We start from the raw sequence: 27027 nt of genomic DNA on the forward strand, positions 1-27027 counted from the left end.
GTTTTCTTACTGTTGGATCTGTAATAAGGATATCATATTATTACATTGTTAAAGCGGTACGTTTCATTACACTGTCTGCGTAGCACAAATATTACATTAATATATTGTTTTAACGGTAGGTTTCCTACCATTATTTAACATAGGTATTGGGTTTATACAATGTTTGTTTTGGAATTTCGCGCAAAGCTACTCGAGGGCTATCTGTGCTAGCCGTCTCTAATTTAGCAGTGTAAGACTAGAGGGAAGGCAGCTAGTCGTCACTACCCACCGCCCCAACTCTTAGGCTACTCTTTTACCAACGAATAGTGGGATTGACCGTCACATTATAACGCCTTCATGGCTGAAAGGGCGAGTATGTTTGGTGCGACCAGGATTCGAACCCGCGACCCTCGGATTACGAGTCGAACGCCTTACCACACTTGGCCATGCCGGGCCACGAAAACATAAAGCAGTAGTTGAATTATAGTTGAAAATGGCATAGATCAATGAGTCACAAACTTTAGTAACCGGAAGATTCTTTTTATTTTATTTTATTTTTTCGCAGACCCCGAAACGTATCGTTGCTTTAAAAAAACAAACAAAAACAATTCCATGTACATGAAAGCTAAATGTTTTGACTCATTTTTAATCTAATATATATTTAATTCTATAAATCTCATTTCTCAAATATTTTTTGAAATTTCGGACACGACTCGCAGACGGCCTGGCATAGCCATGTGGTTAGAGCACTCGACTCGTAATCCAAAGGTCACGGGTTCGAATACCCGTCACACCAAACATGCTCACCCTTTCAGCCGTGGGGGCGTTATATGTTACGGGCAATCTCACTATTCGTTGGTAAAAAGAGTAGCCCAAGAGTTGGCGGTGGGTGGTGATAACTAGCTGCCTTCCCTCTAGTCTTTATACCGCTAACTTATGGACAGCTAGCGCAGATAGTCCTCGTATAGCTTTGCGCGAAATTCAAAAACAAAACAATCTCGCAGACCCCGGGGGATCCGCGCTCCCCGGTTTCGGAAACGCTTACGTAGATTTTTGCAATGGAGTGACAACGTTCACCAAACCAAGGACCAGCAAGTCCTTGTTAAAGTGGGGACTTGAAGATGACAATCTTAAAGCTTTAATGATAGTTATTTTTATCCAAAGCCTTTCGTTCTTGTCATGTCTGCAAGAGAGTTTGAATACAGACGTGCTTGGCAAAGATTTGGATGTTTTATCAGCTTGTCTCGCCACACTGTGTGCACACATCACCTTTTGTCGCCTTTAAGTCGCAGTCTATTCTTGTACGTTTTTTCTTGTTTGATTTTCTGTATGCTCTTTTATATTTTAAACATACTGTCATCATAAGTACTTTGATAATCAAAAAATAACTTCTACAGAACGACATTTGTACAAGAAATGACATTCTTAGCTTTTTTTGAGATCATGAACCAAATTAATTTTAGAGAGGTAAAAATTTGTATACATTTTACAGTTTCTAGAAACAACAAAAAAAACCAACAAACAATTCCGTGATGTTGGTAGCTTGTCGCCGCAGAAATACTTCAAGATACTGCTTTGTGTTTGTTTGAACGTAACTGTGTGAGCTTGAAATACGAACTAGTTGTTGAGGACTGCCTCATGGATGATACCTTATAAATACTTTAATTCTTTTTTTGTATAAAACTGTCATGACTTACAAACGAACGAAAATGTAAAAGAAACAGTCATTTTTGTCAAGAATTAATCTGTGAACTTCAGTGACTTCGGAGACCCGGTATGGCCAGGTGGTTAAGGCATTCGACTCGTAACCCGAGGATTGTGGGTTCGAGTCCCTGTCGCACCAAACATGCTTGCCCTTTCAGCCGTGAAAGCGTTATACTGTGACGGTCAATTCCACTATTCGTTGGTGAAAGAGTAGCCCAAGAATTGATGGTAGGTGATGCCTAGCTGCCTCCCCTCTAGTCTTACACTGCAAAATTAGGGATGGTAGCGCAGATAGCCCTCGTGTAGCTTTGCGCGAAATTCAAAAACAAACAATACTGACCTCGTTTTTTTTAAAATCAAAATACACATTTTCTTTTTTGTACACGTACCAGTAGTGTACATCTTATCGATTATGTAATCCTCATCGTTCTATGGGTTCTAAATGTTCGAATTTTCTATGTGAAATTATCTCACAATTCCTACTCTCCTCATTTATAAATGTGTTCCCTTCTTTATTATTATTATTTCGACGTAGTTTTTGTACTTTTCAATGTGTGTTGTGAACTCGTAATTTCCCTCTGAATGAGTTTTCATATTTTTCTGAACTTTTATATTCATAATGTGGAATTTAATAAAATGTTTTTAGTATCGGAAAGCTCAAATGTTTGCTAGTTTTTTAAAATGCTAATAGAAATTTCACAAATTTGTTACTGTGTTTTGCAAAATAGATATCTCCAACCTATGCGTCTTTAAGCTCCAAACTATCTCTAATCTTGTGATATAATAAAATTAAGATTCCAGACTGTGTATATGTGTGTGTCATATATTTTTCTTTTCTCTTCGGTAATATAATTATGTTTGTTCGATTTTACGGACAAAACCATACAATGGGTTCTCCGTGCACTGAAAAACTGATTTTTAGCGTTATAAACTTTCAGATCTGCCGCTGAGGTACTAGAGTGAGGCATTAATAAAGTATCCATGTTTGTAGATAGCACAATTAGATTTGCATTTGTTCGGTCACGTATTCTAATATAAATCTGAAACTGTAATTCCATCAAGAAGGATGAGGCGATGTAAAACAAATATATATATTTTTCAAATGTTTCGGATTAAAAATAATCAATTTTCTGCAGTAAATAGGTGTGTCTTTAAGCACAAAGCTACACAATGCGTTATCTGTGCTTTGTCTACCGCGGGAATTAAAACCAGATTTTTGGCGATAATAGCCTTCATATTTAACGCTGAGCAACAATGGGGCGTGTTTTTTAACATTGTTTACACTTTGGTAAAAACACAAATAATATAACATTAAGAGTCACATGATATGATATTTAGTGCTGGATTGAACATTTTCTAGTGAAATAATGTTATATATGAAGGACATGCTTACCAGAAATGTTACTTTTTGATAAATCATCAACTGAGTTTTTACCAATATGAATGTCAGCAAAATTTCAGATTTTTTTTACAAAATAGAAGTTTCTCTTGAGCGCGTCTGAATAGCTTTATAATGACACTCCAATAACTTTTCAATTTTATTTTCTACTTGGTTATGCTGACTAGCTGTGTCTGTCCAGTTCAATGAAACAAACAAGTCAAAAGATACATAAAGTTTCCGTTAAAAAAACTTTAAACACACTCTATGTGGATCATATATTTTTTCACACGAACAGATACACTCGATCATAGTAGCTCCACCAGCAACTATGCCGCCACTTTCAAAAATTACTTTTAGCCGCCTAAGATACACTTGGAGAGTTTGTTTGCTTGGTTTGGTGTTTTACGGCACAAAGCAACTGCCCTGTCTGTGCCCACTTGGAGAGACGGAATGTGTTTTACATACTTTCAAGGTTGAATGAAAACAATGGCCAAAAAATGACCGATAACAGCGGGAGAAAAGGAAAATTCGTTACAATTAACATAAATAAGCAGTAACGAAGAGAATCATGGAGTAAATGGAATTTCGAAGGATAATTCTAGTAAGTTTGCTAGAAGATGAACGTGATATATCACACTAGAAACTGTAACAATGTCAAGCATCCCTATAAGGCTACTTTTTCAGAAACCAATTCACACCATAATATGTAAGAATGTCTAAACCACTGAACTTCAGTAAATGTAAATTTTAATGACTGGAATTTTGCTTGTCTGTGCTTTCAAGTCATTCCAACTCGCTAAACAGTTTCATCAAGAATGTTCATTTAAACTGTCATCCACTAAGAACTGTACCTAAAAATTAATTCAGACTGCCATCTACTACAAACTGCATCACTAGTGTCAATTCAAACTGACCTTCACACTGTGTGATAAGGAAATTTACCTCATGTGTTATATATTTTTAGTTAATATATAAATATTTGAAATTTTTGTTTTTATTTTACTTCAGTTTAGGTAAAGAAATTCGCTCATATAAACATATCTAACTTTTCCATATTGTAACTTTCTCCATGATTTGTATTCATTAAATAGCAGTTAACTGAATGTTATTGCAGGGAATATAACCGTTGATATTGTATACAATAGAAGGATGTCTTTCTTTTTCTGTCAGCAAATCGGATAAAGGCCCGGGTCTACCCCACCCATGGGCCCGGAACACAGTGTGAAGTGCAGTTATGTGCAAATCTGGCTTTGTTATGGATATTGTACTGTTAGTATTAGAAGCCGGATTCTATCCTTTGACAGAAAACAGTTTAACCAACTTTTAACTAGAACGTTTTAGTCTAAATGTTGGTTAATTTTCGGTAAGAAACAACATAGTTTTCATAGTAGTCTTCATTTTGTTTTCATTTTATATTTTGCTGTAATTTAAAATTCGAGACATTTTTGTTTAATTTTAAACTCGATTTTAACTTAAATATTTAAGTGGTATACCTTAACTTCTGGGGGGGGGGATACTCACATAACTGGTGGGGGGGAACTAACTAAAATTTCACTTCCATTCTTTCTCTGTTCATCATTCCAGCGCGCTCAAAATAGACAGGCCTGGCATGGCCAGCTGGTTAAGGTGCTTGACTTATCTGAGGGTCATGGGTTCGAATCCCCATCACACCAAACATGCTCGCCCTTTCAGGCGTGGGGCCTTATAAGTGACGGTCAATCCCACTATTCATTGGTAAAAGAGTAGCCCAAGAGTTGGCGGTGGGTGGTGATGACTAGCTGCCTTCCCTCTAGTCTTACATTCTAAGTTAGGGACGGCTAGCGCAAGTAACCCTCGTGTAGCTTTGCGCGAAATTAAAAAACCAAACCAAACTCAGTACAGACACATCTGTCCTCGTTTTCTTTACATATCTTGTGTTTGTGTTTTTATTGTATTAACAGAGATTGTTGTGGAACACATTGTACCCGTCGACTCTTTATTGTGGAAGAACTCATTTAGTTGGCCCAATTCTTGGTTTGTGGTAAATACGTACAAATCACAATTTCATTAACTACATGGTAAGTTTAAGTGCTTGGAACATTTGAATTAGGGATTCGAACCCTTTAACGTACACATCACGGAAAGCTTATTACGTAGAATACTGCAACAGTTACTGTACGATATGAAATAGAACACTTGGGAAGAAATTATTTCCATTACCTTCATCATCACGTGTACTGTAACTCTGTTACCGTACATGTATCATTAGGTGATGTTATGTGTACCAGCCGATTACCCTTGACGCCAGTGCTTACTTGGGGTGCCACCAATTGATAGGGATAACATTGTTTGTGAACTTCAAGAGCATTTCTCCAAGTTTTTCTGTCATTTGCAACCAACAATTGAGGTTTTCTCTTGGAAAATGGGAAGATATAAACAGATAATACAGACTGTTTCTGACGTCATTCATAGATTTATAACTGTTTAGACGTAGAATGTGATTGTGACTTCTTCAGTTTCGTTTCTATCCACTACGCGCAGCAAATTCAGCTGCCCATTTTTTCTGTACATTTTAATGTAGAAAAATAAAACTCTTCTTGACAAGAAACGGAGGCGAAACGGGAAAACCGTGACCCTTATTGCAAGCCTACATACACACAGAATAAAAGTTTCACGAAGTTGGAGGTTGCACATCGCGTAATAAAAAGGTTTTCCCAGTATCGTGTAAACAAGAGTTCCATTATAGTATGATGATTATAATTCATTAAGGTTTCATTAGGTGATGGTATGAGTATTGTAACTCGGTTACCGTGCATGTTATTAGGTGATGGTATGAGTATTGTAACTCGGTTACCGTGCATGTCATTAGGTGATGGTATGAGTATTGTAACTCGGTTACCGTACATGTCATTAGGTGATGGTATGAGTATTGTAACTCGGTTACCGTACATGTCATTAGGTGATGGTATGAGTATTGTAACTCGGTTACCGTACATGTCATTAGGTGATGGTATGAGTATTGTAACTCGGTTACCGTACATGTCATTAGGTGATGGTATGAGTATTGTAACTCGGTTACCGTACATGTCATTAGGTGATGGTATGAGTATTGTAACTCGGTTACCGTACATGTCATTAGGTGATGGTATGAGTATTGTAACTCGGTTACCGTACATGTGTCACTGGACGATTTCACATTATCATTATTTTATATTTTCTTAAACATGGGTAAAGCAACAGCACGTTTTCGTGATCCTTTAATAGAGTTATCTAATTATTTCACTGTTTATACACTCGTCAAGCTTCATTAACTTATCTTCATTGTCATCAAAGGAAGCTGTCGATGAAAGCCGAAATAGTTCAAACTTGTGATTTTATTGTATTAAGTTGTTTCATACTACATGCTAATTTACTGTTCTGTAAAGCTTTATGACGTATAGAACGTGAAAAAGCTAAATAAATAATTACAAATTTTAATCATCAGACTTTAAGTTTGTTTAGCTCCGAATAGCACCGCCTTGTCCTTGTATGCCTCATTAAAATATCGAACAATGTTACTGTTGATGTTGTGTCTCTGCTTCGCCAGAGAGTGATGATGAGATAACATTTGATATGCATATTCCAGTGGAAGGTTTCGTTAACTTGGTTTGGTTTATTTTGAATTTTGCGCAAAGCTACACGAGGGCTACCTGCTCCAGCCGTCCATAATTTGGCAGTGTAAGACTAGAGAGAAGGCAGCTAGTCATCACCATTCACGGCTAACTCTTGGGATACTCTTTTACCAACGAATAGTGGGATTGACAGACACATTATAACGCTTCCACTGCTGAAAGGACGAGCATGTTTGGTGTGACGGGGATTCGAATCCGCGATCGTGAGATTACGACTCGAGAACCTAATAATCTATCCATGCTGGATTATACTAAAAGAAAGATATATATATATATATATAAAGAAAGATATATAGTATCTCTAATTTTATACATTACGTAATAATGTTTATATTTTATGCGTCTTATGTATTGTTGTTGTGATTTCACCCCCTTACTCATGAAACGGGTCCAAAGCTATTAAACGTAGCCATAATCATATATCATTCTTCGTTCCAAAAAAAAAAAAAAGACATTTCACTACCGGGTGAAAATTTGAGGGTCATGTGTTCACATACCACACGAAGTTCCGACGCCTAATAAATGCAGCAGATACAGAATGGTTTTGCAGGCTTAGAATACAGAACCCAAGAATGGTGAATACCCAAAATCTTAATTATTGTGTGAAATTTCTCATTCGTTTTGTATAAAATCTAATTTCTAAAATTTTGAAGAAAAAACGAAGCGCGTGCTGGAAACTCAATTACACAACAATTGGTGTAATATACATCCAGTGTAAAACAAACAGCTTTAGAGTTGTTGTAGTTTCTCTTTCGCAATTACATGAATATATAAGATCCTACTTGAAAAGCGGGTTTACATACTTATTATTAATGGTATGACACTGTGTAAACATATTTTGAAGATTATTTATTAGATTTTATTTAAATTAATATTAAATTAAGTATTATTATACTTATTATTAATGGTATGACACTGTGTAAACATATTTTGAAGAATATTTATTAGATTTTATTTAAATTATTATTAACTTAAGTATTATTATACTTATTATTAATGGTATGACACTGTGTAAACATATTTTGAAGATTATTTATTAGATTTTATTTAAATTATTATTAAATTAAGTATTATTATACTTATTATTAATGGTATGACACTGTGTAAACATATTTTGAAGAATATTTATTAGATTTTATTTAAATTATTATTAACTTAAGTATTATTATACTTATTATTAATGGTATGACACTGTGTAAACATATTTTGAAGATTATTTATTAGATTTTATTTAAATTATTATTAAATTAAGTATTATTATACTTATTATTAATGGTATGACACTGTGTAAACATATTTTGAAGATTATTTATTAGATTTTATTTAAATTATTATTAAATTAAGTATTATTATACTTATTATTAATGGTATGACACTGTGTAAACTTATTATTAATGGTATGACACTGTGTAAACATATTTTGAAGAATATATTTATTAGATTTTATTTAAATTATTATTAACTTAAGTATTATTATACTTATTATTAATGGTATGACACTGTGTAAACATATTTTGAAGATTATTTATTAGATTTTATTTAAATTATTATTAAATTAAGTATTATTATACTTATTATTAATGGTATGACACTGTGTAAACATATTTTTTAAGAATATTTATTAGATTTTATTTAAATTATTATTAAATTAAGTATTATTATACTTATTATTAATGGTATGACACTGTGTAAACATATTTTGAAGATTATTTATTAGATTTTATTTAAAATATTATTAAATTAAGTATTATTATACTTATTATTAATGGTATGACACTGTGTAAACATATTTTGAAGATTATTTATTAGATTTTATTTAAAATATTATTAAATTAAGTATTATTATACTTATTATTAATGGTATGACACTGTGTAAACATATTTTGAAGATTATTTATTAGATTTTATTTAAAATATTATTAAATTAAGTATTATTATACTTATTATTAATGGTATGACACTGTGTAAACATATTTTGAAGATTATTTATTAGATTTTATTTAAAATATTATTAAATTAAGTATTATTATACTTATTATTAATGGTATGACACTGTGTAAACATATTTTGAAGAATATTTATTAGATTTTATTTAAATTATTATTAACTTAAGTATTATTATACTTATTATTAATGGTATGACACTGTGTAAACATATTTTGAAGAATATTTATTAGATTTTATTTAAATTATTATTAACTTAAGTATTATTATACTTATTATTAATGGTATGACACTGTGTAAACATATTTTGAAGATTATTTATTAGATTTTATTTAAATTATTATTAACTTAAGTATTATTATACTTATTATTAATGGTATGACACTGTGTAAACATATTTTGAAGATTATTTATTAGATTTTATTTAAAATATTATTAAATTAAGTATTATTATACTTATTATTAATGGTATGACACTGTGTAAACATATTTTGAAGAATATTTATTAGATTTTATTTAAAATATTATTAAATTAAGTATTATTATACTTATTATTAATGGTATGACACTGTGTAAACATATTTTGAAGATTATTTATTAGATTTTATTTAAAATATTATTAAATTAAGTATTATTATACTTATTATTAATGGTATGACACTGTGTAAACATATTTTGAAGAATATTTATTAGATTTTATTTAAATTATTATTAACTTAAGTATTATTATACTTATTATTAATGGTATGACACTGTGTAAACATATTTTGAAGAATATTTATTAGATTTTATTTAAATTATTATTAAATTAAGTATTATTATACTTATTATTAATGGTATGACACTGTGTAAACATATTTTGAAGAATATTTATTAGATTTTATTTAAATTATTATTAAATTAAGTATTATTATACTTATTATTAATGGTATGACACTGTGTAAACATATTTTGAAGATTATTTATTAGATTTTATTTAAATTATTATTAACTTAAGTATTATTATACTTATTATTAATGGTATGACACTGTGTAAACATATTTTGAAGAATATTTATTAGATTTTATTTAAATTACTTTACCCCACCTATTTTTGAGCTTCTCTTCAACCAATGTCTAAAACGGATGAGGTACTATAAAACTTACAAAGAATTACTATCTTCCATCTATAACTTCTATCCATGTCACACAGATTGTATTATAGATTTTGCTGTTTTGTTCAAAGTGCCGTTAATGACAGTAAGAGAGATTCGAAAAACATTCATGGTCAATGATTTGAAAGTTGTGAGTAATTTTAGTACCGAAATGCTACAGAAATGTGAAAGCAATTTAAAATGTTAAAATTTAATTCGTTACTTTGTAATATTTTTTTTCCTTCTAATGGAGGGCCCGGCATGGCCAAGTGGTTAAGGCACTCAACTTGTAATCTGAGAGTCGCGGGTTTGAATCCCTGTCACTCCAATCATACTCGCCCTTTCAGCCGTGGGGCTATATAATGTAACGATCAATCCCACTATTCATTGGTAAAGAGTACCTAAAGAGTTAACAGTGAGTGGTAATGACTAGCTTCCCTCTAGTCTTACTCTGCAAAATTAGGAAGGAGTAGTGCAGATAGCCCTAGTGTAGCTTTGTGTGAAATTCTAAAACAAACAAACCCTTACAATAATGTATAAACAAGCCTAACTTAAGTGTAAAATTATGCTTAATCTTTTTCTAAATTTTTATTTCTAGGTTGGAGAAGGAAAACAAAGTAAAGTCGTATTACTTGATGGACGTCAGTTGGATATATTAGTACAGGTAATTGCTGATACAGTTCGTCAAGAAGTTTTTTTTTTTCAATTTCGCGCCGTCCCTAATTTAGAAGTGTAAGACGAGAGGGAAGGCATCTAGTCATCACCACCCACCGCCAACTCTTGGGCTACTCTTTTACCAACGAATCGAGAGATTGAGTGTCACATTATAATGCCTCCATGGCTGAAAGGACGAGCATGTTTGGTGTGACGGGAACTTGAACCCGCGACCCTCAGATTACGACTCGAACGCCTTAACCATCTGGCCACGCTGGACCTCGTCAAAAGGACTTGCAAATCATCATATAGTATTTGATAACAAACTTCCTTGTGTATATTTATATGATACACTTTACTACAGCGAGAAAAAGATTGGCTTTAAACACTGAAATACGGATACAAATAGAGCACCTTATTAGGTAATCATTGAGAAAATTAATTCACATGAAATCATGTAGTCAGATCTGTTTTTGTTACTGATCTGAAAAGAATAAAGATTAGCAAGTATTACATCATTTCTTTCTGTATATTTCAATTGATGCCAAAGCTACCAATATCATTCGCAGTTTTGAATTGCTGGCCGGGAGAGATGAATTACACAATCAACAGTATCCTGTTATCTATCGTCCATTCTAAAAGATTGGTTATCGTTCTTACAAAGCATCAGTAGCTTAAAGTGCAGGGAATATTATGTTGTGTCATTCACGTAAATTTGTTAACGGCACCCCAGATCCGAAATCCAGTGCTATACAACAGTGCCAGTCTACTTTTCTTATCACAGCTAAGAAATAAAACGATTGTGCTTTGTTTCTTTATTTTGTGGAAACTACTCGAACGATATCTGTATCAGGTGTCCGTAACTTAGAAGTGATAGGCTAGAGGGAAGACAACTCTTGGACTACTCTTTACATTATAACGATAATTGAAAGGGTAAGCATGTGACCTGCAAATTGCGTGTCAATTACCCTAACCATCAGGCCATGCTGTGTTCGAACCATCAGGCCATGCTTTGTACTAAGTAATTATATTTGAGATTAATGTCAGTACTATTAAGTGAGCAATAAAAAAATATTTTTTTAACTTGCATCCCTTGTGGTTCGAATTCTTGAAGATTGTGATGGTTTAAATGTATTTTTCTGTCAACGCATGATGATTACGTTTATTTTGGAATTTGGATGAATGTACTTGTTTATAGCCCAGAACATGAAAAATTAGGTTTTCTCATCATTAGGTACGAAAGTGCTTCTCTTCGGTTTTTTAGGGACATTTTTATATTATTTATGTCATTTTTACAATAATTTACTATTTTCCTGACTTAAATGCTGACAACTAGGCGACGTTCATTTTCATGACACTGTAATCCTTATGTGGGATGGTGGTAGATTTATGGACCTACAAAGCTAAAATCCGGGTTCCTTTCCCCTCAGTGAACATAACAGATAGCCCACTATGGTAATGATCTAAAAACAAAACAAAGAAACTGACACAGTATATACTAACAAATATCAATATAGGTTTTCGTGTAAAGAATGTCGGTTGTCTGAAAAGGTTCAATGGGAGGCCCGGCATGGCCAGGTGATTAGAGCGTTTGACTCGTCATCTGAGGGTTGCGGATTCGAATACCTGTCACACCAAATATTTTCGCCATTTCATCCGTGAGGGCGTCATTAATGTCACAGTCAATCCCACTATTCATTGGTAAAAAAAGTAGCTAAAGAGTTGTCGGTTGGTGGTGATGACTAGCTGCCTTCCCTCTAGTCTTTCACTGCTAAATTAGGGACGGCTAGCTCAGATAGCCTCGTGTAGCTTTACGCGAAATTCCAAAAACAAGCAAACAAACAATTCAATGGGATCCCTTGAGTAGCTTGGCCAGGGCCTAAGATTAAGTAATTTTGTACTCACACACCATGATGTCGTTTCTAAGCAAGCTCAAAACAAGGGCTTTATTGAATTGTCCAGCGAGAGCTTCACACGGAGGAACGGTTTTGGGACACGAAATCATAACGTCTTCTCCAAGCAATATCTACACAAACAGATGAAGTAAGTTGAATTTTCAAGAAACTTTAGATCAGTTGTCTGACTGAGTAAGAGTAATTTAGTTTAATTAAAGCTATTTATTATAGTAACGTAACTGTTTTTGTGTCTGTTATCCTTAAGTTACATGTGCTAAGTGAGGAAAATTAAATGTGAAGTTGTTTTAAAATAATCCAGATATATACCACCTGGTTATTAACCAGAGATAAGGTAGTTGTCTTTGATCGGGTGTTGTCTACAATCTAGTGAAGACATCTTTAGAGACATTTTGTTATTTATTTACTGATATTTGTATTAGTTTTGTAACCATTATTTGTCACTTCAATAATTAATTCATTCATTATTGTTTTTTTTATTATTATTTCTTAGCCTAAACTCTACACGAAAGAATTGCTTGATATGGTTTCTTCCCACTTAAACTTGAAAGAGAAGAAGTACTTCGGATTGGCATTTCTTGACGATTCGTAAGTAGAAAGATTGTTACATTTTAACATTTGTTGTTACATAGATATAAAGATAAATAGAAAATGTTTAAACTCCAGAAATAAACACTCTTCTTCTGTTAGTATATGTACTGTATGCCAACAGACATTAAAGTCTGGTTTCTTCATAAAGTGTTATTCTGCTTATTACCAGTTATTTACATACTACTACAATAAATTTTCATGTAACCGTCTTCCCGATGTTAGTATTGGAATAAATTAACATGTTATCATAATATAAATTATAGTAAATATTTTGTTATAATAAATGTTAACTCGCCATTAATAAGCTGTGGACAGCCTAACATCTAAGTGCGTCAGAAATACAGTTTTACTTTATCAATGTTATATTTTAAGGCAAAATCTGGTAACCTGGTGTTTTATTATTTTGTGTTCGGTGTAAAGATGTAGATGCTTTCCTCGTTAACAAATATTTCCTATACAGTTTAATATTTCCACGTACCCCGAAACAGTTTAATATTTCCACGTACCCCTATACAGTTTAATATGAGTGAATAAATAAATTGTAAGAATCACTCAAAGGAGAAAAAGTCTGAATTACTTCAGGTTGAATTCTTCCCTGGAAGTTTATCATAGCTAACAAAGATGAATATTTACGTAGTGGTCCAACACTTTCAAGTAAGGCAGAATGTATTAACTATAAAGTCGAAAAACAGCCTTAAATTTCCTATAACGCATCTTGGCTTTAGTCACTAGAGACAGTAGAGATCTTTACTTCAAAACTGAGAATACTACGGAGTTTTCATTTCGCCATGGCTTAAAATCAGTCTTTGGATAGTGCGCCATTAACAGAAACTGAGGATTTCTTCTTGTGTTTGTAAATGTGTACACTTCCCTGTCTTCAGTTTTAAGCCTATTATCTAAATAATCATGTGCAGTTTTTCTAAACTAGACAGAAACATGTAACAGAACATCATCTACATAAACCAGACAGCCTTCAATATAAGCTCTATCAGCGGCTCAAAAATAGCAGGAGCATAACTAGGCTGAGAGGTTACCAGTACCAACAGATGGGGCTGTGATCGATTTGATTTCTGAACATTGACTGTTTTGTTAAGTTTATAATTGGCGTATACTTTTGCATCGTGCATCAGTTAATTAAAATTATAGTTTGTTTGGAATTGAGCACAAAGCTACACAATTGGCTCTTCGTGCTCTGCCCATCACGGGTATGGAAACCCGGTTTCTACGTTGTAAATCCGCAGACTGGGAGCTAAAACTACAGGCCAAGAGTCAAAGCCCTTGGATGATGTCAAACATTAAACTTTCACTTCCTGTATTTTTGGATGACTTTAAAATAATTCTAACATCTTTTACCGAAACTACAAACTGCTTATTATTAAAAGTATTTTTTTGAAATATCAGAGGGAAGAGCAAATTATGTTTGAAAAGAAAACCTCGGTGTACACACATTTTGATGTGTGACAATTCAATTTTCAAGTCGCGAATGGGACGATGGTAAATCTTCAGATTTACAACTCCAAAAGCAAGGATTCAGTTCCTATCGGTGGAACAAAGGATAGCACAATGTGACTTGCTATAAGAAAGTACACACATATCGAGTCGTAAATATCGATATGCAGTTCTCACATTGGATAAGTTTGAGGAGATCGTGGTGAGGGATGAGGTGTTTCACAACGTTACGCGGTTGAGTAAATAATATGCCCGACACGGCCAGGTGGGTTAAGGCGTTCGACTCATAATTTGAGGGTCGCGGGTTCGAATCCTCGTCGCACCAAACATGTTCGCTCTTTCAGCCGTGGGGGCGTTATAATGTAATGGTCAATCCACTATTCGTTTGTAAAAGAGTTGGCGGTGGGTGATGATGACTAGCTGCCTTCCCACTAGTCTTACACTGATAAATTAGGGACGGCTAGCGCAGATGCCCTTTGTGTAGCTGTGTGCATAACAAACAAACAAATCTAACGGTATTACCTTCCTTGTGAGACGCAAACGTTTATTATTTAGTCAATGTTTTTGAATTTCGCAAAGTTACAGATATACCGCTGTTTCACTGGTGGGCAATACTGTTATAACCTAATTTATCTACTTAACCATTTGTTTTTTACTCATTTCAACATAACGTTCACTTAATCGCAAATAAACTGTGCGAGTTTAAAAATAATCTAATGTATTTGGTCGTTTAACAGTTTGAACTTAATTAAAATCAACGTTTCAAATTCACACAATTTTGAAAACTTTTTTGCTCTGCTTTTAAGAAGCAATTTAACTTTTATCCCGTCTTTAAACTTAAGATTAAGATTAAATAAACTAAAGATAAAATAGAATTAAAAAATAAAACTGGGACTTTAAAAAAATGCAATATGAATATGGGACTTTTTCGTCAGACTAAAAGTGATTTAAAATATAGGTTGCATGAACATAAAGGCTACGTGATAAATAATAGAATAGAAAACATAGCTATTGAATAACATGTAAAAACAACGCAACATCCAATTTCCTGGGTAAAAAAAATCACAACTTTACTAGAGAAAGGATTCAAAAAGGTTTAGCCAATTATCTTTTTTTTCCGCCTTAAATCGCCCCGCGAGACTGAGAACAAATTTGTTCTCCAGAGATATGTATTAGTTGTTAAATAATAAACGTGTTGATCATTCCTATGATTTCAAATGACTGCTAAAGTGTGATGGTACATTCAAAATATTTTTAAAAAATAAGTTTTATGATTTGTTTTATTCATTTTCTTGTGCAGTGCGCTTTATTTACGTTTTACGTAACTTTAACAATTAATACGAATTTTTATTGTAAGCAGAGATTTTAAATACGAGGTCAAATTACGAGCTTATTAAACATTGCAAACATCGCACGTATTGGTTTGTTTTGAATTTCGCGCAAAACTACTCGAGGGCTATCTGCGCTAACCATCCCTAATTTAGCAGTGTAAAACTAGAGGAAAGGCAGCTAGTCATCACCACTCACCACTAACTCTTGGGCTACTCTTTTACCAACGAATATAACGCCCCACGGCTGAAAGAGCGAGCATGTTTGATGTGACTGGGCATCGCGTATATATTTTTGTTGTTGAATGTTTTATGATATTAATCGGATGGTTGGTTGAGGAATGAATATCGAAGTATATTGCTATTTTTAAGGGTTATTAATATTAATTATCTGTTGTAATATCTTAATCCATAAAAATCATTGTTTTTTTTAAGTTTCTAATTTCTTCTGAGGTTTTTGTTGCTATTTTTCCTGAGAATCGCTCTCGTTGTAGAATAGTTACTCGCAAAGTTATAAATATATAAGAGGATGTAATTAAACAGGATATATTAAGTTACTTTATATTCATCTTCAAGGCATCTTCGTTTGTTTTGTTTTTTAAAGCCATTTTTAGACTAAAGAAGGTTGCATAAGTTTGCACTTTGCAAAAAACATATTTTATGTAACCGCTCGACGACACACAATGTATTGTTTATGGTCAATCCACTATTCGTTTGTAAAAGAGTTGGCAGTGGGTGGTAATGACTAGCTGCCTTTCCCCTAGTTTTACACTGCTAAATTAGGGACGGCTAGCGCAGATAGCCCTTGTGTAGCTTTGTGCGAAAGTCAAAAAACAAACAAACAAACAATATGTCGTGGTGTGTATGTCTATTTCGTAGCCTTGGAAAGTGGTAACAGCACTACGTCTACCAAAGTATAACGTTTTGATCTCCTTACGATCATGAATCAAAGAGCATGACATCTGTTGTTGCAAAAAAAAAAGTTATATCATACACTCCACCTACACAACATTTTTGTTTTACCTCAACATGTGGAAATATTTTTAGTATGAAAAGTTATCAGTATACATTCAATACGTTATCGCAGCTTAATGTCTTATGTGTTACAGATTTTACACTGGATTTTTTTGTTTCGAAGTATGAGTAAGCGTTCTCATGTCTGGCAAACAGATCGTAGACCACGTGTGGGAGAAATCGTCTGATAACTGCATAGATTACTGATGTATTCTTGTTTTAAATTTCTTTCTTTGTTTCGAATTTGTTTTGCTTGTTCGCTATATCTTTAGGAGCTTTGATAGGAAGTTAATGTTGCCCGTTCATAACTTTTAACCCACGCAAACCTCATAAATTATTGGCTCGAATTTTTCAAATTTAGATCTAATTGTTTTTTCTCCTAATCTCATCTTCACAGCTGCATCCTGTTTGTTTCACATACAAGACAGAAATAGCTTAATTTTCATGTTTGAAATGTAAGAACTTTCTCTTCATCATCATCATTGATGAAGATAAATTATATCTATACCAGCGGAAACAAACCCATGAAAGGAACAAGGCAAAATATCTCACTTCTTATACATTTTTATTTGCAATATTAGTATTTTGAAACTCACTGTTGTGTTTAAGATGTGTGAAATTAATGACTAAGAGAACTGTATATCCACAGAGGAGAAGCTGCTTAGATGATTTATACATTACTTCAAGAACTTTATTTGTTTGTTTTGAATTTCGCGCAAATCTACACGAGGGCTATCTGCGGTTGTTGTCCCTAATTTAGAAGTGTAAAACTAGAAGAAAGACAGCTAATCATCATCACCCACCGCCAGCTCTTGGGCTACTCTTTTACCAACAAGTAGTGGGATTGACTGTCACATTATAACATGCCCACGGCTGAACGGACGAGCATGTTTAGTGTTACGGGATTCAAACCCCCGACCCTCAGATTACGAGTCTATCGCCTTAACCACCTAGCCTCAAGAATTTTGAATCCTAAGGACTGGAAAATTTCAGTTGGTAATATGTAGAAGAATAAAACAACAAGAAATGTAATGAATATTGTCAACTATGAGAGAGAAAAAAATTGACATGAAGAATATGATAAGTGAAGTCTATGAGAGATTCAGTTAGGTTTGAGAAATGCAAAGATCGATTCAAATAGCTACGTCTTAGCAGAACTATGAGTGAATATATTTTGTAATAATGAATAGAATTTACTTTTTTTTTCTAAGTACGTACGTTTACCATATTTGTCATTGCGTAATCCTCGCCGTACGTTTCTATTTGTATCATCGGATAGCCATCTTTTATTATTCACTATTCCTGTGCTTCTCGTCTGAATTTGTCAGACGACCCCACGTCCAACCTTGGTCTTCGCGGTCCACATTATTTATCCAAGAATAAAAATAAAATAACGACGTTTCTGGGTACAGTTCATCGTAGTCCATAACAAAGGGGATACATGGACTTAGTCAACTCCAGGACTCACTGATTCATTGCAGACAGCTCGTGACCCTCTGGATCGTGATCCTCTTGGGAATCGCGACCCACCGTTTGAGAAACACTGCACTAAATAAACAAACCACGACCACTTACACGCAAACAATCTTACAAGTAGTAAACAAGTATTACTGAAACGTGAGCCACGTATAACACAAACTGTTTTATTCTATATAAACAAAAATTTGTTATTACTGCGGAATTAAATTTCTACTTTTTTGGGCGTTGTAACACTTATCTCGGAACCCCTCCCCACAAATAGAAACATTAATGGATTTAATCTTTATCAGTTCTTTGAAAAAAAATCATATTTGGTGCAAAACATTTTAATATCCGTTTTCTTTAAAAGTTTATCTAGTTAATCTTGTCGAACAAAAATAAGTTTATACATTCTTCTCTAAGAGCTTAACCTCCCTAATATGTTAATATTGTCGCACAAATCTTATTTTTTTCTTTGAGAGATTAACTTTCTTAACTCGTTAATTCTGTCACGGATCTATTTATGATATACCATTATGAGTATCGAAACCCACTTTTTAATGGTATAAACCTCCAGACTTCTAGCGAAGCCACTGTGAGTCTCCTATTATACAAAAAATTAGGTTATGTTTCATTTTTCAGACCTTTATCTCCCTATTGGTTAATTTTGTCATACAGAAACACCTGTTTATATTTCCTTCTTTAAGAACCTAACTTACCTAACTTCTTTACCTTGTCGCTCTTTTTTTCATAAAGAAGTTAAACACGTGCACATGATTGGATTAAGATCTATGATTCTGTTTTCGTTAGAACTATGTAACCTTCTCAGTTCTTGATATGAGATGACTTAAAGGTAATGGAAGCCCGTAAGTCTTCGTTATACATAAAAAGAACAAAAGAAAACCGAGGTAAACAAGAGCTTAATCTACCAAACGTGTAATAAGTTGTACAAGATGTAAAAACATAACCCAAACTCAGAAATATGAAGCTTGAGATTCATCCAAAATTAGTCACGCGCTATTCTAGGTTTCAAGGTTAGATAATGAAATGTCAATATGTACAATTTATTAAAAGCTCATCAAAGTTTTTAAAGGCTAACATTGCGTTTTAGAAAAACATTAAGTTCATTTTTCGACAGTATTGAGAACGATAAAATTTGGTCCTAACTGAACTAAAGCAAAAAACATGCATAAGTTAGTGTTCATTTACTTCATTACCGGATATAAGCCATATAAAAAAACGGCCTTAGTTAACATTAGGCTTAAGAAAAGTACACTTGTAGATTTCGGAGTTTTAAATTAGAATTATTTTGTATTTTAGAAATCCTGTATTTGAATAGAATTGAATGTATGTAGAAAATACATGAGCAGATAGATATATGAGAGATATTTTTTGTTTCGTAGAGGTCATTACTCCTGGTTACAAATGGATAAAAAAGTTATGGAACATCAGTTTCCGAAAAAAATTAACAACGGTCCCCTAATTCTTCATTTCATGATAAAGTAAGTAACATTGTACTCTTTATGACTTAATTACCCATTTTTACGATTTCTTAAAACTACCGAATACTGTTTATTATATAAATAACCACCTAATAATCTGTTATTATTTTGTTATTCAAGGATATAATTCCTTTTGTGATTGTTTTAAACAGAAGTAAAGTACTTTTTGCTTTTAAGTAGATATAGTACAGAGAGAAAACTAGACGATATAACGTTGGTGCTTTTCAAACAAATAATGTTCTAGGCTTAATCAGAGAACTGATTGTTTACATCTATAACTGGATGGTGTTGCAACTTGAACATTAAAGAAAAGAACACCTAATTTTTACTTATCAAACGTATCACTTAATTTGGCACCGAGTTCTAAATACATATGTTTAAATTATGTACTAAAATGACGACCTGTTTCTGGACTAAGGGATAATGAAACTAGTAGTACGAAATTCCCTTTGAGCAAAATCTTAATGCCACTTACCGAACTGTCCCCTGTGGCTCAAAAGTAAACTGGATGGCATATAACGCTAAAAACCTGGTTTCTGTTCTCCAGATGTGAAGCTTATGAGAACGAAAGTTAAATTACTTGCCAGCAGAAATATTTCGAGTTGTCGGAAAGTTGTTGTAAACAAACAAACATTTAAGTGAATATTTTATGACGTCGCACAATGATGATGAAGTGGGTTTCTGTTACTTCCACTATTTCAGCTCTGTCGAGAGTATTTTAAGTTTATCTCAGCGACTGCTTTGTGGTTAATATCATACACTTTTCCCCTTGTTACCATGGTTATATTATCCAACTTTGTGCAGTGTTCAATTTGTTATCATAAAGGTGTAATTCAAACGTAATGTTTTTGGTATTTTTTTGTTTTGAGACATGATAGTTTAAGCCAAAAACAAGTCACAAATGTAGACCAACAAACTGATGATGAAATTCACCTTTAAAATAAAATTTTTCCCTAGCGATAAACTCGTGAAGATAACCGAATCGATTGAATACAGAGTTGAAATTAGAGTTAGTCATGACTTAACTTTTTCATTTCTTTCTCTTGCATTTATATTAAAGGTTCTGAGTATTATCTAGTCGGTAGGATATTCTCAGGTGCACTGATTTCCTCTATTTTTTTATTTTTGGTTAAGCTCCTCTGAACAACGAGCGGGGCCGGATTAAGGTTTAGTGGGGCTACAGGCCCAGGCTATATTTGGGAATAATAACTTGCTTCTGCCTTCACTTGTTAGTTTTACGAATAATAATTTTTTATTTGTGAGGCTGGCGTGGCTCTATGCCTAGGCCTAGGTCGCATATGCGTTAATTCGGTAGTGATAACAATGAGTTCCATATAATTATTCGTCAGAAATAAAGTGTCATTTGTGAAGAAAGACTGGACACAACGTATCTGATTCACAAACAACCTGAATATAAGTGTATTCACGTAGTACGAAGCCTTTATTTATTGTAAAACTACTAAAAGTATTTGTCTTCCTTAATCAGCAGCACCATACCATTCATACTAAGAGAACTGACTGTAACTATTATAATTTATCCGCGGCTTAATCTGGGGAGAATGTTTCATAGTATCACATGGACTCGAAAGAGATCGCTCGCTTTAAAATCTAGACCTGTATCAGAGAGCCAACCTACGACATACTGGAGACTCGAAACACTTAGATCATGTATTGGATGTTGGTGTTTGAACAATTGTACCTGAAATATAAAATATAACGCTATATACACGAAATAATGTTATTTTTCCCAGTACGCGTGAACGTTTCACGTCACAAGTAGCACAGGCTTGCAGTGGTTTTATTTTCTTAAGTTTTACAGCAACTCCAATGCGTTGAATCCAAAAACTCCAATACGCTGAATCCGAAAATGTTATGAATTGTTTTCATCACGTACAGATTTTTCTCAGCGTCATATGTACGTTTACTTATGTGAATCATATTTCATTAGAATCGGGTCACATATTGTTATGCTGGCTGTAGATTTCTTTAGACCAATCACGACGTGTTATCGATCGTTCTAGAACCCAAACTTGACAAACTGATAATAATATTATTAAGTTCGTTGTAGTAAATAAAATAATTTGGCGTAAGTGACTTTTTAGTTCTTACCAATCTGTAATAAATATTTATGTGATTAAAAAAACTGAATATTTTTGAAGTCTGCACATTTGAGTTATGGAAAACCTGTTATTAAAACCTCGCGTTTTATAAATTTTAAATTCACAGGCCTGCGTTGTCGTTCCCATTGAAAAATAATTAAGTTCAAGATATCGCCTGATCAGATGAATGATCCGAAACAACAGGTAATTATGGTGAAGTGTCGTTTGTTTATTCTGTTGCAAACAAATTTCCATAATAGGCTGTGTTCTGTTAAGAACAGGAATCGAACATCGGAATTTAACGTTTCAAATCTGTAAACTCGCTACTGACTTGCAGGATAACAGGGTGAGAGAAATTTAAATACTGCTTTGAACAGTGTTTTATGGTAAATCTAAACACCATTGGGGAGATATGGAACCAAAATTATTGTTAAGGCACTCGACTCGCAATCTGAGGGTCGTAGGTTCGAATCCCCGTCACACCAAACATGCTCGCCCTTTCAGCCATGAGCACGTTATAATGTTACGGTCAATCCCACTATTCGTTGATAAAGAGTAGCCCAAGAGTTGGCGGGGGTGATGACGACTAGCTGCCTTCCCTCTAATCTTACACTGCTAAATTAAGAACGGCTAGCGCAGATAGCCCTCGAGTAGTTTGTATACCTCGCAAAATAGTGGTAGATAGTGGTCTTACTTGCCTTAACCCCATTCCACTTATGCTTATATGCACAAGAAATCATTCTATGTGAACTTAATAATACAATTTACTTAGTAAATGAGATAGAAAACACCTATATGTCTTCTCATTTCGTAAACAATTTGGTACAGAAAATTTTGAAAAAATAAAAGTTTAGTACATTCAATTTGACTGCAAGTCAGAGCAATGAAAGCTGAATCGAAAGTAATAACATTTATGTACCGTTTTCAGACAAAAGGTCAGACTTTGTGCAATTTTTAGTCTGTTTTAGCACAATAATCTATCTAAATTAGATCTATGGATCTAAATGATTGGTACAAAAGTCTACACCAGACAAAGCCAAACTGAACTTCTTTGAATGGATGACATGAAAACGAGAAATGAGTGATTCTGATTTTGATATTCGAACACTATTAGATGTCGGCAGTTTTTAAATTGGCTTACAATAAGCATATTTTATTTTTCTTTGCTTTAAAATTATCTGTAATTATTGTCCTAAAAGAGCGAGAACCAAATTAGCCTTTAAAAAATTCTTTAACACGATGAAGGTTTTTTTTTTGTGATGTGTTAATGATTCACGAATTGTAGAATTAGTGTAACACTGGGTTACGTTTTTAGATCACATGAGAAAGAGATTAAACTTCAGATGCACCCACAACTGACGTCTTATTCTAAGCTTCACAGGGAAGTTCAACCGGAATAAACAAACATAATTTCCTTTTTCTCAGGGTTCGTATTTCGTGGAACTGCCACGGAACAATGAACATAAACGTATACACGTCTTGGTTCAAGTAATAAACGACCTCATAAATTTGTTATTCATCTTTTAATTGAACGCACAACGTTTTCTTTACATCTTCTTCACGAGTTTTTCGCTGAAAAACAAACCCTAATGGAACTCTTCTGAAGAAGGTGTTAAATGAAACGTTGAGTTCCCAGTTAAATACAAATAACAAACTTGGTGTCATAAGATAATTCATTACCAATATTGCATATCTTCTTTTATACCAATATGCACAATCGAAATTAAACATGTACCTAGTTCGGCATATTTGTATACAGCTCCAGAGGAGTTCGATTTTCTTTTCAGTCATTACAGTTACAAATTAAAGCAGATAGGCGGTTTGAAAATAATTGCGTATTCCAAGTATTTTTAATGTCAATTTTGTGTGAAAAAAACTAAACTCATTCGACAGATAAGACGACCACGGGTATTTTACTATGTCATAAGGTAAGAGCAAAGGGATTTTTTTAAATGTGGAGTTTGTTATATATTGTAATATACATGTGGTTAAAGTATTTAGATATGTTTGGTCGCACTTAGTACTTGACCCAGTATGGTCTGGTGGTTACAACGCTTGTTCATAATCTAAGGGGCGCGGGTTCGAATCCCCGTTACACCAAACATGCTCGCTCTTTCAACCATGGGTAAAAGAGTAGCCCAAGAGTTAGCGGTGGGTGGTCTTCCCTCTAGTCTTTCACTGCTAAATTAGGGACGGCTAATAATTTAGGTAATAAACATTTTTAAGTAGATTCAAACAAAGATTTTATAATACTTCTTACCAAGCCTGTCAGTCAGTGATATTTGGTATAAACAGGCAAGCATTAATAATTAACTAGAAGCTTGTTATACAGAGGGCTGAGTACATTATATGAAAACTATTTTGAATATGAAAGTAGGAAAGTAGAGATAACCACAGCTGACATTACTTTGTGGTGCAACCGTACGTATTAGAACTGAGTTTGAGAGGAATTATCCTTCATATTTAATGGCATTGAAAACAAAATAAATTGAATCATCTTTGGAACGAGGACTGTCAGTGATAATAGATGCGGAGTCTAATAACAGATAAGAATCAAAGAGCACAAATTTCGATGTTAAAAGGCGTCTGAGACCAGTACCAGCGTTTTTCAACCTTATTTAAGGATATGGCCCAATTAAACTTCAAGAAATTTCCCGCTGTCCAAAGCAGAAAATTATAGATAGTATAACACGTGACACTAATTTATAGTTAGCATTTTGTGAGGTGTTATTTAGTTTGTATTATACTTTTGCTATTTGGCAACCTTTTATATTATCATTTAATCTTAAGCCTTTTCGTAGTCCACCTCAAATTGCTTTACGTCCTACCTATTGGCTGCGACCCATCGGTTGAGAAACACTGTCCCAGACAAACATTTCGGCAACATAAGCGAGAAGGTTGTTGTTGTTGTTTTTTAAATTAAGCACAAAGCTACACAATGGACTATTTGTGCTCTGCTTACCACGGGTATCGAAACCCGGATTTTAGCGTTGTAAATCCGCAAACATACCGCTGAGCCCCTGGGGAGGTCTAATCGAGAAGGATAGGATTTTCATCTGGGAAAAGCGATACGAGCCACGTACATATATGTTGATTCCACGACATATACTTTCAACTGTTCCAACTTGAGAGTGAAAAAGGGTATTTGACTATTAAAACGAGAGCTGAGGGACTACTATTGTCGTATACTAGATGGATTATGAAAATCGTTGAGGAGAAGGATGTGCTTTGAACAGGAGAGTTTTCTAACGAAGGCTTTTGCAACTGAAACTGCGCTTTAATATAACGTAGTGATCCTCTGTATTACATTGTTTACAAGTTTTCTTTTACATTTTGTTTCTTAACAGCTTATGTATTCACATACATGTGCTGTGCTCTCTAATAATTGTTATAACTGTTGATTTCATACAAAAACAATAGTATAGTCGTCTGTAATAAATATTTTGTCTGAGTGTATTTAGCATCTTTAAAGAGATATTTAACAAAAGTTCTATTTTTAAGACTTGTAAATAGTTACCGATCCTTACACTGTCCTCCGCTAGTAGTGGGGGCGTTATAATGTACGGTCAATCCCACTACGCGTTGGCAGAGGGTGGTGATGACTAGCTGCCTTCCTTCTAGTCTTACACTGCTAAATTGGGACGGCTAGCACAGATAGCCCTGGTGTAGCTTTGCACGAAATTCGAAACAAACCAAACCACACACTTCAAATATACGTAGTAAAGAATATCTATAACAACCTATAAAGAACACGTCCACAAATTCCCCAGACAATATTATCCAGGTGAAACTATTTAAATGTTAACTGGTGAGAACATTGATTTCTATCTTCTGGTTCCTGTTATTAGAAAAATAAAATAAAACATCATTATACCAGGACTAATAACCGAATACATATTTTTGCCTTTGTCCACAATACTATGAAAATGTACGACTGATTATTCAGTTTTAATGTACGGTATAAGGATGTGTGTGTGTTTTCTTATAGCAACACTTCTCTAAAGATGATTTTTTAGGAATTAAACTTCGCAATAAATGTCAAATATGACTACAAAGTGCCAATAAGGCTTAAATACTTACCAAGGATTATCCCCAAGAAGTTTCAATACTTTTTATAAACGTGACTATTTGTGTTTTTATCAACATATTCATCTTTCTTCGTATATCTAAAGACAAGTTATAACAATATTATCTGGTATAAAGTCTTAGTAGAGAGATAGTGAAACATCGATTATAAGAAATGAATTATTAATTGTGAGTTTAAGTTTTCTGAAGGCCCGTGGTCAAGTAAGTTGTCCCCTCATAAAGGTTTATGTTAAAGGAAGCACGAATAATATTGTCAATTTGCAGATATGAATGTTTGGAAACTGTTTAGGGACCAAAATTAATTTCGCAGTTAAAGTGCCGAATCATTTGTATATGTATTATTTTTACAATTACTGTATAAGGTTTACAAAACTTGTTTGATCAAAATACCATAATAAAAATATCAGAAATATAGTCATACTCAACAAAATAATAATAAATAAAAAAATAAAAATACCAATTTTGTTAATTAACATTATTTAAATTTTTTTCTAGTAATTCAAATGTTTTCAATCTGGCAAATAGGTTGTCCACATGGTCAGTAATAATTGTCACTAGGCCTAAGTATTCAGAATCTCATTTCGTAACAGACAAAATCAATGAATGAGGAAGTGACTTTGCGTATTTCGTTCGCTCACAGTCACGTTATGGGAACACTTGTCAGGAAATACACATAGAGCATCATAAGCAACTGAAACGTCATTTTATTTTTATTTTTACTTTAACTACAAATATTCATATACTAGAGAAATCATCTTCTTACCACAGTGGTAACATGAGCATAAGGATTTCCCCTCGTAGTTGATTTTCGGTATCGAAACAAGCGATATCTATTTTCATTCAACTTTCTAGTGTAACATATAAAACTGTGGATAGAAAAGGTAAGGGTAGTTAATAATTTTAAATATTTTGATATGAACAACGGATTTTCTAACGTTAACAAGCTTATCTGTAACTACAGTTTTTTGTCTGTATGTTTGTTTTATAACGTTTCATGAAGCGAAATGAAAAATTTAGGCTTTAAGTATTGCATACTTTAATGTGTATAATTGGGATAACTTTCAGACTTTCGATAAGAAAAATTAGATTTTCTTATAGACCTCCAGCTAGTACAGCGGTAAGTCTACGAATTTACAACGCTA

At 33.5% G+C, this 27027-nt stretch overlaps 1 protein-coding gene across 18 annotated transcripts in view; it reads left to right on the forward strand.

Annotated features, from left to right (window-relative positions):
* The window catches only part of LOC143250620 (uncharacterized), a 112030-nt gene that overhangs the window by 10825 nt on the left and 74178 nt on the right, over positions 1–27027 (forward strand). For 6 of the 18 annotated variants that reach the window (XM_076501453.1, XM_076501455.1, XM_076501456.1 and 3 more), the window contains 3 exons: positions 10390–10455; positions 12852–12946; positions 19602–19700. In XM_076501453.1, the coding sequence (XP_076357568.1) occupies positions 10390–10455; positions 12852–12946; positions 19602–19700 (260 nt within the window). Of the gene's footprint in view, positions 1–4234; positions 4428–10389; positions 12489–12851; positions 12947–19601; positions 19701–21926; positions 22004–26586; positions 26767–27027 lie in introns of those variants that run through there. The other 12 variants (XM_076501460.1, XM_076501457.1, XM_076501461.1 and 9 more) reach the window with 9 other exon arrangements.

This window comes from Tachypleus tridentatus, chromosome 5 (assembly GCF_004210375.1).
Source record: "Tachypleus tridentatus isolate NWPU-2018 chromosome 5, ASM421037v1, whole genome shotgun sequence".
Taxonomy (NCBI): domain Eukaryota; kingdom Metazoa; phylum Arthropoda; class Merostomata; order Xiphosura; family Limulidae; genus Tachypleus; species Tachypleus tridentatus.